Source organism: Ranitomeya variabilis, chromosome 2 (assembly GCF_051348905.1).
Source record: "Ranitomeya variabilis isolate aRanVar5 chromosome 2, aRanVar5.hap1, whole genome shotgun sequence".
Classification (NCBI taxonomy): Eukaryota; Metazoa; Chordata; class Amphibia; order Anura; family Dendrobatidae; genus Ranitomeya; species Ranitomeya variabilis.
Window position 1 is genome coordinate 734875308 of NC_135233.1, and position 13334 is coordinate 734888641.

The window sequence follows — 13334 nt, forward strand, 5'->3', positions numbered from 1 at the left end:
TCAGGTATCTTTTGCATGTGTTTAGAGTTAATTAGTTGATTCAGAAGATTAGGGTAATAGGTCATTTAGAGAACCTTTTCTTGATATGCTAATTTATTGAGACAGGTTTTTTGGGTTATCAGGAGTTGTATGCCAAAATCATCAGTATTACAACAATAAAAGACCTGACAAATTTCAGTTGGTGGATAATGAATCTATAGTATATGAAAGTTTAATTGTAATCATTACATTATGGTAAATAATGAAATTTAACACTATATGCTAATTTTTTGAGAAGGACCTGTATATATATATTTGAAGAAGTAGGCCTTACACATATGTAAAAAATTCTGGAGTGAAACACACACACCCTCTAAAAATTATAAGCAAGGGCCGCACGATGACCCTCTAAAAATTTGGAGAAAGGTCAAGCACGTAGCACAGGGGAAGAGGCAGTGGTGTCACCAGCAGACACTAATTGTGGACCCAGGCGTTCGGCCCACCTAGCTGGGTGTTTTGCGGATATGTGTCTGAGCATACTGGTGGTGGTCAAGCTGGTACTGGTCAGGCCTCTGCTTATCTTGGTATGGCACAGATTGCAAATGACCATTCTTTTATCTTCCGCACTTTCTTTAAAAAAGCGCCAGACTAAGGAACTCCTAACCCTTGCCTTGGTACGAGTGTGGATGTTCTGGGGAATAATTGCCCTTCTTCTCCCTCTAGCCACTCCATTGTCTCTTCTTGCCTGTTGCAGTGCTGCAAATCCTTCCCTCTCTGCGCTGCTGGCCTCGCTCTGCATGGCACCTTCCCATGTTGGGTCAGTGACTTCATCATCGAACACCTTCACACTGTGGTCGTCCTGACTTGTTGAAAACAGTGTCTCATCATCATCTACCTCTTGAGACACTAATTGACCTTCCCAAACGTCGTCGTCTTCTGACCATGGTTGCTCAAATATTTGGTCTTTGTCAAGAACATCTGAAATGTGTGAAAATACAGAATAGATACATATTATACGGTGTCACATGGTATATAAAAATATATATATAAATGATACAAAATATGACATAGAAAAGATACAAAAAGGATATGCAAAGGTACAGTGCCTTGCGAAAGTATTCGGCCCCCTGGAACTTTTCAACCTTTTGCCACATATCACTCTTCAAACAGAGATACCAAATGTAAATTTTTGGTGAACAATCAACAACAAGTGAAACACAGCTGTGAAGTTGAACGAAATTTATTGGTTATTTTAAAATTTTTGTGGAAATTCAAAAACTGAAAAGTGCAATATTATTCAGCCCCTTTACTTTCAGTGCAGCAAACTCACTCCAGAAGTTCATTGTGAATCTCTGAATGATCCAATGTTGTCCTAAATGCCTAATGATGATAAATATAATCCACCTGTGCGTAATCAAGCCTCCTTATAAATGCACCTGCTCTGTGATAGTTTCAGGGTTCTGTTTGAAGCACAGAGAGCATCATGAAGACCAAAGAACACAACAGGCAGGTTCGTGATACTGTTGTGGAGAAGTTTAAAGCTGGATTTAGATACAAAATGATTTCCAAAACTTTAAACTTCCCAAGGAGCACTGTGCAAGCGATAATATTGAAATGGAAGGAGTATCATACCACTGCAAATCTACCAAGGCCCGGCCGTCCCTCTAAACTTTCATCTCAAACAAGGAGACGACTGATCAGAGATGCAGCCAAGAGGCCCATGATCACTCTGGATGAACTGCAGAGATCTACAGCTGAGGTGGCACAGTCTGTCCATAGGACAACAATCAGTCGTGCACTGCACAAATCTGGTCTTTATGGAAGAGTGGCAAGAAGAAAGCCATTTCTCAAAGATCTCCATAAAAAGTGTTGTTTAAAGTTTGCAACAAGCCACCTGGGAGACACACCAAACACATGGAAGAAGGTGCTCTGGTCAGATGAAACCAAAATCGAACTTTTGGCAACAATGCCAAACGATATGTTTGGCGTAAAGGCAGCACAGCTCATCACCCCGAACACACCATCCCCACTGTCAAACATGGTGGTGGCAGCAGCATCATGGTTTGGGCCTGCTTTCCTTCAGCAGGGACAGGGAAGATGGTTAAAATTGATGGGAAGATGGATGGAGCCAAATACAGGACCATTCTTGAAGGAAACCTGTTGGGAGTCTGCAAAAGACCTGAGACTGGGACGGAAATTTGTCTTCCAACAAGACAATGATCCCAAACATAAAGCAAAATCTACAATGGAATGGTTCACAAATAAACGTATCCAGGTGTTAGAATGGCCAAGTCAAAGTCCAGACCTCAATCCAATCGAGAATCTGTGGAAAGAGCTGAAAACTGCTGTTCACAAACGATCTCCATCAAACCTCCCTGAGCTCGAGCTGTTTGCCAAGGAAGAATGGGCAAGAATTTCAGTCTCTCAATGTACAAAGCTGATAGAGACATACCCCAAGCGACTTGCAGCTGTAATCGCAGCAAAAGGTGGCGTAACAAAGTATTAAGTTAAAGGGGCCTAATAATATTGCACGCCCCACTTTTCAGTTTTTGAATTTCCACAAAAATTTAAAATAACCAATAAATTTCGTTCAACTTCACAATTGTGTTCCACTTGTTGATTCTTCACCAAAAATTTACATTTGGTATATTTATGTTTGGAGCATGATATGTGGGAAAAGGTTAAAAGTTCAGGGGGCCAAATACTTTCGAAAGGCACTGTAAATACATGGATCAAATAGGAGAGGGGCTGGGGACTTAGGGTACTGTCACACTGTGAAATTTCGATCGCTACGACGGTACGATTCGTGACGTTCTAGCGATATCGTTACGATATCGCAGTGTCTGACATGCAGCAGCGATCAGGGATCCTGCTGAGAATCGTACGTCGTAGCAGATTGTTTGGAACTTTCTTTCGTCGCTGGATCTCCCGCTGTCATCGCTGGATCGTTGTGTGTGACAGCGATCCAGCGATGCGTTCGCTGGTAACCAGGGTAAACATCGGGTAACTAAGCGCAGGGCCGCGCTTAGTAACCCGATGTTTACCGTGGTTACCAGCGTAAAAGTAAAAAAAAACAAACCGTACATACTCACCATCTGATGTCTGTCAGGTCCCTTGCAGTCTGCTTCCCTCTCTGACTGTGAGCACCGGCCGGAAAGTGAGAGCAGATCACAGCGGTGACGTCAGCGCTGCGCTCTGCTCTCAGTGTATGGCCGGCACTGTCAGAGCAGGAAGCAGACGGCAAGGGACCGGACGGACATCAGATGGTGAGCATGTACGGTTTGTTTTTTTTTACTTTTACGCTGGTAACCACGGTAAACATCGGGTTACTAAGCGCGGCCCTGCGCTTAGTTACCCGATGTTTACCCTGGTTACCAGCGAACCTCGGCATCGCTCCAGCGCCGTGATTGCAAAGTGTGACCGCAGTCTACGACGCTGGAGCGATATTCATACGACGCTGCGACGTCACGAATCGTGCCGTCGCAGCGATGGAAATTTCACAGTGTGACAGTACCCTAAGGAAGAGGAAGGGGGAGGGGGAGGGGAAGGGAACAATAAACAATAGGTCCAGTGGAAACTTAAAAGGCCACTGTCACCCCCCTCCAGCCATTATTATAACTAAAAGAGCCACCTTGTGCAGCAGTAATGCTGCATTCTAACAAGGTGGCTCTTTTAGTTTTAGGTTCAAGTATACCCAAAATAAAGCGTTTTGATACTTAGCCACAATACCGGTCTCTAGCCAGGGAGGCGGGTCCTCACTCCCCAGCTTGAACCGCTACTCTGCCGTCACTCCAATCTTCATGGGCTTTCGGCACCGCCCCCTCAGCGCTGTTTAAGTTTCAAAACCGGCGCCTGCGCTGTGTACTACTGTGCTGCGCAGGCGCAGTAAGCTCTGGCCGTCTGACGTCCCAGCCAGGCTTGCAGACTGCGCCTGTGCGGGCAGTGCGGCCACCCACCTTTGGAATCCCAGCCCCGCACTGTGTTATGCATTATGCAGAGTGCGGGGCTGGGATTCACAAGCAGGGCGGCCGCACATGCGCAGTCTGCAAGCCTGGCTGTGACGTCAGATGGCCAGAGCTCACTGCTCTGCACTGTACAGTAGTACACAGCGCAGGCGCCGGTTTTGAAGCGTAAACAGCGCTGAGGGGGTGGCGACGAAAGCCCCTGAAGATTGGAGTGACGGCAGAGTAGCGGTTCAACCAGGGGAGTGAGGACCCGCCTCCCTGGCTAGAGACCGGTATTGTGGCTAAGTATCAAAACGCTTTATTTTGGGTATATTTGAACCTAAAACTAAAAGAGCCACCTTGTTAGAATGCAGCATTACTGCTGCACAAGGTGGCTCTTTTAGTTTATAACGGCTGGAGGGGGTGACAGTGGCCCTTTAAAAGCGATATTCCCATCTCCAAGATCCTATCCAAATATGCAGCAAGCGTAATAATAATAATCTTAACAAATACCTCCAATTAGAAATGGAGTATAGTTTTTCTGATTCGCCATGTCTCTTTCCTCATGTGCAGACATTGCAGGACCTTAGGTATCCATGAATACTACCACTGATATAGTGACAGCTAGTTGCTTGTGGTCCTAACCATGAATACCTAAGGTCCTGCAATGCCTGCACATGAGGAAAGACAGAGGGAATCAGAAAAACTATGCTACATTTCTAATTAGAGGTATTTGCTAATATTATTACGCTTACTACATACTGGGATAGGATCTTGGAGTGGGGGAAAACCCCTGTGAATCACTGTCACCTTATGGGTGTAGGTAGGTAGAAACTTAATGGAGTAATAACATAAATCGTAAGCTTTGTTGCTTGTCAAGGAGGACCTAAATTACATATAGGGTACAATTAACCCCTTCATTCCTCCCAGCAAGAATTCACCTTTATGAAAAAGCCAAATTTTACAATGTGTCACTTTATGAGGTACTAACTATGGAACACTTCGGGGGGGGGGGGGGGGGGGGGGGGTGAGGGGGGCATGGCCTGGAGTGAGATGTGAGCAGACATGTGTTGCGCAGCTCCAGCATAGTATCTAGCCTGGACATGCTTTGTGGTACTCAGACGCTTCAGTGCCTCCCTACTGTGAGGCCCAAAGTGCAGTGACCCTACCAGATCTCTTGCAATGTAGTGACGCCATCCATGATGGGCAAAAGAGGCCTCAGAATGCCGGGGATCCGGACAGAAAGGCTCAAGATGGCGCCCATACCGCTGGTGAGACAGACGCGGAGGAGGGGGCCGACCCAGGGAGAGAGAAGGCGGATAGACGCTGTGAGCAAACTGCAGAGTTTTGCCAGGAGTCCCGGATTCAGGCTGAAGATGGAAGAGACATATGCACATCGCGGAGGTATGTAAGGGGAGAGGAGGAACCGGAGCGGGGGAGGAAGACGATGATGAGAGTGAAGATGGGAGTAAGAGCGGCTTGCAGGGAGGTGATGCAGGACATGGCGAGGTGGCTACAGAGTTGCCGACCTTAAAGGATGTTTTTCGTGCCATTATACACTGTGACTCTTCTATTATCAATATGGCGGCACAGTTGGCCAGCATTCAAGCTAATATGACCAAAATGCAGCACGCTATGCATGTGGTGAAGGAGAAGTTGAGAAAAGTCAGTGCTGCCGAGGACTATATAGCAGGAGCCGAGAAGGAACATAAACAAATGGCATTAGCCCTTACTGCTGTCCATGCCAAAGCGGTTGACCTGGAAAACAGGTCCCGGCGCAATAACTTGAGATTGGTCGGCGTGCCGGAAAAAGTTGAAGGTAATACCCCTACAGAATTTTTTGAGAAATGGCTCATGGATAAGCTGGGTGCCAATAAGCTGTTTCGGTTCTATGCCATTGAATGAGCCTGCAGGGTTCCCACGTCCCCTCCCCCCTGGACGTCCACCATGGACTGTAATTGCTTAAGTGCTCCACTATTGGGATAGAGATACTAGGGACCAACCAGACCTAGTGATTAATGGTTCCGCAATCTCCATCTTTCCAGATTATTCTATCGAAGTGCAGAAACAGAGGGCCAGGTTTACTGACATCAAGAAAAGGCTACGGGATATTGGTGTGAAATATTCCATATTATATCCTGCTAAGCTGCGGATCGCAGCTGCAAATAAAGTTCACTTTTTTTCTGATGCCAAGGATGCACTCAGGTGGCTGGACTGGAATGAGAAACAACTGCGGCTGGAGAAGGAGAGTCTCTGCAGATTGAAGGTCTCATGAGTTGAGCGTATGTTTGCTTATTTGGCACTTCTGGTGGCCTCTTGGCAAATTTTTGTGGCGATCTAATATGTTAATATTTGTTCACAAGATTAAGACATAATGGGATCCTTGCATTGAGGGATCTGATGCGGGACTGGATATGGAGAGTTAAAGGACGGATAAGGATAATATATGTGTTTTACCATTACGGGAAATTATATTTAGTTTTCTCTTGCTATAATTTTTTTTGTTTCAGGGTTAGTTTTTGGGGGAGGGGGGGAGGAGGGTAATGGGGATTGTTTGTCATGCTTCCTATTCAGGTCATATATATGTTGATACGCATTCTGTATTGTATACATGTCTGAGTTTTAATGATGGGTGATTTGAAAATTTTAAGTTGGAATGTTAGAGGCCTGGCAGCTGATGCTAAAAACCAAGCAGTTTTTCAGTTTTTGCGCACAGCGAAACCAACTATAATATGCCTGCAGGAGACTCATTTGGTCTCAGATAGGACTCACGGGCGTTGGATACAAGAGAGCTTTCATGCTACGTACTCTGCGTACTCGAGGGGAGTAAGTATTTTGATATGTAAGGTGGACGAAGTTTGAAAAGCTCATCTCAATTATTGATTCGGAGGGGCGATATGTGTGTTTATTGTGCAAACTTAATAATAGGCCTATACTACTTAGGTCTGTGTATGTTCCGCCGCCATATACCGTAATAATAAAGTGCTTCTGAAAATATTGGAAATCATTGCGGGTGTCCCAGGGATCCTGTACTTGGTGATGGGTGACTTCAATAATGTACCTGACTCCTATTGGGACAGAGGTAGGACATAAAGCCGGGTGGGGGGGAATTATGGTAATTCTCCATAAGAGAAATGTCTATGATTGATCTCTGGAGGGTTCGTAGCCTCGGGGTGCGTAAATTCTTGTGTTATTCAATGACTTTTTCTTCTTTGTCAAGGATTGATTTGGCGTTGGGGCATGACCAGATGCTAAGACTTGTGACAGATGTGGGATATTTGATTAGAACGGTGTCTGACCATTCACCGATGTATGTCTTGCTTGGTGAGCAGGGTCATCTAATGAATAATAAACCCCCTTGGCTAAATCTTTTCTGGCAGCAGCTAATTGATAAGGGAGGTCATTTAGAGAAAGAGATCCAAGAGTTCTTTGGGGTTAATAGTGGTACGGCGCATGAAGGGACGGTCTGGGAGGCCATGAAGGCTTTCTTCAGGGGGCTTTGTTTTAAAGGGATACATAGGGTCCAGACAAACACTAAGCAAAAGGACCAGTGGGTATTTATGGAGTTGAGGGAAGTGGAAGAGGCATTGACCTTGAACCCATCCACTCGAGCGGAGGAAAGGCTTAAAAAGGCTCAGGCTTTAGTAAGTGCGCTGTCCTTGGGGAACGGCAGAATGAAAAAAGATGTTCCGAACTATGCAATACTTTGAGGAAGGAGAGAGAGACGGCCATCTCCTAGCCCTGGTGGCTGCTGTACATAGAGACAATGCTTACATACTTGACTTAAAGAGTGAAGATGGGCAGGAGGTCAGAGATACCCAGGGCATACTGAAGGTGATGGCGGGCTTTTATAGTAGTCTATATAGGTCACAGATGCAGCCGACGGATGCAGAGATTGATGATTTCTTGGTCAGAGCTGAGCTTCCGAAACTGTCTGTGGAGTCCCAACAATTGCTAGATAAACCGTTTAACTTAGAGGTGCTGGAGGTGGCGTTGGCCTCTATAGATAATGACAGGGCTCTAGGGGTGGATGGTTTGCCCTGGGAAGTGTATATAAAAAAAAAAAAAAAATATATATATATATATATATATATATATATATATATATATATATATATATATATATATATATATATATATATACGAAACTTCTGCTGCCCGCTTTGCTGGATGTATATAGGGCAGGGGTAGACAGAGGTGAACTTCCACGGTCCATGCGGGAGGCAGTTATTGTTGTGCTTCGCAAAGACCCCACTGTACTGGCCTCATACTGCCCAATCTCATTGCTAACGACAGATGTAAACCTTTTAGCTAAAATGATGGCTAATCGTCTCAATGAAGTTAGAACATCTATAATACATCTGGACTAAGTGGGTTTCATGCCTAACAAATCCACAGCGACAAATTTGAGGATACTCTTCATTAATAGCAAGTGAAGGCAGACAATGAAGGGCATAGAGAGATTGTCACTAGATGCAGCCAAAGAATTCAAAAGCGTAGAGTGGAATTACTTGTGGGCCACGTTGCGTTATATGGGCTTTGGGGAGATGTTTATCACATGGGTTCGGTTGTCGTACACTGTTCCTAGAGCCAGAGTACGTGTTAATGGGCGGCTGTCTGGGTTTTTTTTCCCTTGTTTAGAGGCACGCGACAGGGGTGCCCCCTTATCCCCTCTGTTTGCTATAGCAATTAAACCACTGGTGGCGGTGATTTGAAAGGATCAAACTATTATTGGATTTAAATATGGGACACATGAGGAAAAAGTAGCACTTTATGCTGACGACATGTTATTTTTGGGAGATGCAGGGGGTTCCCTGGGGGCGGTGATGACGGTCCTTGACGAGTATGCCGGTACATCTGGGATCTGTATTAATTGGGATAAGTCTGTACTGTTGCCGCTGGATTGTGGCACTCTTGTGGGAGATCGTCCAACTCAAATTCAAGTGGTTAAGGAAATCACCCACTTGGGCATTAGGGTGTCAAACAATATTGAAGATTATGAAAGACTTAATTTGAACCCACTACTGGGCAAAATTAAAAAAGATTATGGCATGGAGGAAGCTGAACTTGACAATTGCTGGGCGTGCTAACTTGATAAAGAGGATGCTCATGCCTCAGCTCTTAGGGTATGTTTCCACGGTCAGAATTGCATCAGGATTTGACACAGGTAAAATCTGCACCTGAGGTCACTGGCAGGTCACCTGCGTTTTTGATGCTCAATAAAGATATACAAAAAAAAAAAAAAAGAATGGTCATGTCATTTCTTGTCCAACCTCTTAATTTTCATACTCCATTGAAGAATGTTTACACACACAGGCAGATAGATGATAGATAACACATAGATGATAGATAGATCTATCGTATCCATTATCTATAAATATATCTTACTATATCTATCTAGCTATCTATAGATATAGTGTATCTATCGATAGATAATAGATACCGTAGATACGATAGATAGATGATAAATAGATATAGATACGATAAATACGACAGATAAATAATAGATAGAAGATAGATGATAGATAGATAATGCCACGCCCGATGTTTAGTATATCTATGTACCTATAGATATACCTATCTATAAATATACAGTGCCTACAAGTAGTATTCAACCCCCTGCAGATTTAGCAGGTTTACACATTTGGAATTAACTTGGCATTGTGACATTTGGACTGTAGATCAGCCTGGAAGTGTGAAATGCACTGCAGCAAAAAAGAATGTTATTTCTTTGTTTATTTTTTTTTTAATTGTGAAAAGTCTTTTCAGAGGGTCATTTATTATTCAACCCCTCAACCCACCAGAATTCTGTTTGGTTCCCCTAAAGTATTAAGAAGTAGTTCAGGCACAAAGAACAATGAGCTTCACATGTTTGGATTAATTATCTCTTTTTCCAGCCTTTTCTGACTATTTAAGACCCTCCCCAAACTTGTGAACAGCACTCATACATGGTCAACATGGGAAAGACAAAAGAGCATTCCAAGGCCATCAGAGACAAGATCGTGGAGGGTCACAAGGCTGGCAAGGGGTACAAAACCCTTTCCAAGGAGTTGGGCCTACCTGTCTCCACTGTTGGGAGCATCATCCAGAAGTGGAAGGCTTATGGAACTACTGTTAGCCTTCCACGGCCTGGACAGCCTTTGAAAGTTTCCTCCCGTGCAGAGGCCAGGCTTGTCCGAAGAGTCAAGACTAACCCAAGGACAACAAGGAAGGAGCTCCGGGAAGATCTCATGGCAGTGGGGACATTGGTTTCAGTCAATACCATAAGTAACGTATTCCACCGCAATGGTCTCCGTTCCAGACGAGCCCGTAAGGTACCTTTACTTTCAAAGCGTCATGTCAAGGCTCGTCTACAGTTTGCTCATGATCACTTGGAGGACTCTGAGACTGACTGGTTCAAGGTTCTCTGGTCTGATGAGACCAAGATCGAGATCTTTGGTGCCAACCACACACGTGACGTTTGGAGACTGGATGGCACTGCATACGACCCCAAGAATACCATCCCTACAGTTAAGCATGGTGGTGGCAGCATCATGCTGTGGGGCTGTTTCTCAGCCAAGGGGCCTGGCCATCTGGTCCGCATCCATGGGAAGATGGATAGCACGGCCTACCTGGAGATTTTGGCCAAGAACCTCCGCTCCTCCATCAAGGATCTTAAGATGGGTCGTCATTTCATCTTCCAACAAGACAACGACCCAAAGCACACAGCCAAGAAAACCAAGGCCTGGTTCAAGAGGCAAAAAATCAAGGTGTTGCAGTGGCCTAGTCAGTCTCCTGACCTTAACCCAATTGAAAACTTGTGGAAGGAGCTCAAGATTAAAGTCCACATGAGACACCCAAAGAACCTAGATAACTTGGAGAAGATCTGCATGGAGGAGTGGGCCAAGATAACTCCAGAGACCTGTGCCGGCCTGATCAGGTCTTATAAAAGACGATTATTAGCTGTAATTGCAAACAAAGGTTATTCCACAAAATATTAAACCTAGGGGTTGAATAATTATTGACCCACACTTTTATGTTTAAAATTTATAAAAATTTAACTGAGCAACAAACCTTTTTGGTTTGTAAGATTTATGCATCTGTTAATAAATCCTGCTCTTGTTTGAAGTCACTAACTTATTTGCATCTTATTAAACCTGCTAAATCTGCAGGGGGTTGAATACTACTTTTAGGCACTGTATCTATAGATTATCTATCTATAAATATATCTAGATAAAAAGAAAAGGAATAGCACACTTTCTACTTATCTTCGGGTGCAGGGCCCCCAGGATAATAGTCCATATATCCAGGTTAGTCAATATTTGGAAAAAACGAGGTAGCACTCCATCATTGCAGTGTTAGACGTGCAGGATTTTAATCAACCCACTTGTCTGGGCGACGTTTCGGCTCAGAATGAGCCTTTCTCAAGCCTTGAGAAAGGCTCATTCTGAGCCGAAACGTCGCCCAGACAAGTGGGTTGATTAAAATCCTGCACGTCTAACACTGCAGTGATGGAGTGCTGCCTCGTTTTTTCCAAATATAAATATATCTATCTATCTATCTAGATATAATCGTCTAAGGGTCTGTTTGTCTGTAACGGAAATCTTGCGTCGCTGATTGGTCTTGGCTGGCCGGTTGCGACCAATCAGCGATATTGCAGCGGGATTTAAACACCGCTTCGTAAATAAACTACATACATATTCTAGAATACTCGAAGCGTTAGAATCGGGACACCATCTAGTAGATATGTAATAACAAGGCCGATGTTTTTTAATGAACGTTTAATTTAAAAAAAAAAAAAAAAAAAAAAAAAAAAAAAGGGAAAACAAATGGCGTGGTCTCCCGCGCAATTTTCTGCGCCAGAGGGACAGAGCCGATGGCCAATATTTGTAGCCTGGGAAGGGGGGGTAATACCCATGGCCCCTCTCTAGGCTATGAATATCAGCCCGCAGCTGTCTGCATAGCCTTTACTGGCTATTAAATTAGGGGGACCCCCCCCAAAAAAAAATGATGTGGGTTCCCCCTTTATTTTATAGCCAGAAAGGCTATGCAGACAGCTGCGGGCTGATATTCATAGCCTAGAGAGGGGCCATGGTTATTGCCCCCCCCCGGCTACAAATACCAGCCCCCAGCCGCCCCAGAAATGGCGCATCTGTAAGATGCGCCAATTCCGGCACTTAGCCTCTCTCTTCCCACTCCCCTGTAGCGGTGGGATATGGGGTAATAAGGGGTTAATGTCACCTTGCTATTGTAAGGTGACATTAAGCCCGGTTAGTAATGGAGAAGCGTCAATAAGACGCCTATCCATTACTAATCCTATAGTAGTGAAAGGGTTAAAAAAAGACAAAGCCAGAAAAAAGTATTTTAATATTCTTAATTTCACCATACTTACCATACTCGATCGCCTGCAAAAAATTAAAAATAAACCAACTGTATACTACCTTACGCCGTTGTCCAATTAATAACGAGTGTCCCACGATGATCTCCCCTATAGAACAGTGACATCGGGTGATGTCACTGCTCTATAGACCTCCAGTGACATAATGACAGGAGATAATGGCTCTTGCAGTGCATCACTGAAGAGTTTACCTGAGTTCAGGGTCTCACTTTATGGCAAAGCTGAATGGGAATTTTCCCACACAGCAGTGCCACAAGTGAGAGTAGGGACTATTTCTCATAGAGGCGGAGGAATACATTGCTGAAGGATACCTTCCGTCATTGTATTCCTGGAGCCCCTGGAGAGCAGTCGCATCAGCTGATGTGGCTGCTCTCCACGGGAGATCGTCGTGGGACACTCGTTTTAATTGGATTTCTGCGGATCAGGGAGAATATTGTTTGTTTATTATTTTAATATTTTTTACAGGTGACAATGGCTTTGGGGATCAAGGTGACAAGGTGATGGTGAGTATGTCCTCTATGTTGAACGTACTGTATGTCTATATGTATGTTGTATGTAGTGTATGTATGTGTTGCATGGTGTATGTTGTATGTACTGTATGTCTATATGTATGTACTGTATGTCTATATGTATGTAGTGTATGTATGTGGTGCATGTTGCATGGTGTATGTTGTATGTACTGTATGTCTATATGTCTATATGTATGTAGTGTATGTATGTGGTGCATGTTGCATGGTGTATGTGCACACAGTCTAGACAAGTCCAGTTTTGCTACATCTGGATGCCTGACATCCAGATGTAGCAGAGCCTGTAGATGATCGCCGGAGATAACTCTCCAGTGATCATCTACACTGCAGGGTTCTCACAATCAGCTGATCAAGAGAACCAGCCTAGTGACTGGAGATAACCCCCGGTCACGTGCACGGCAGTTCTCGCGATAAGCTAAGTTATCGCGAGAACTGCAGTGGACAAGGGACTTCCGGTGGTGGGACAGGTGAGCCGGCATGTGAATAGACATGTGTAGCAAGCTGCGT

The 13334-nt window shown here is 44.4% G+C and overlaps 1 protein-coding gene across 1 annotated transcript in view; it reads right to left on the reverse strand.

Moving 5' to 3' along the window:
• Positions 1 to 263: 263 nt before the first annotated feature.
• LOC143807727 (uncharacterized) overlaps positions 264 to 13334 on the reverse strand; it is a 40212-nt gene continuing 27141 nt past the window's right edge. The window contains exon 4 of the mRNA XM_077289595.1: positions 264 to 957. Coding sequence (XP_077145710.1) covers positions 407 to 957 — 551 coding nt within the window. The 3' untranslated portion in view covers positions 264 to 406. The remainder of the gene's footprint in view (positions 958 to 13334) is intronic.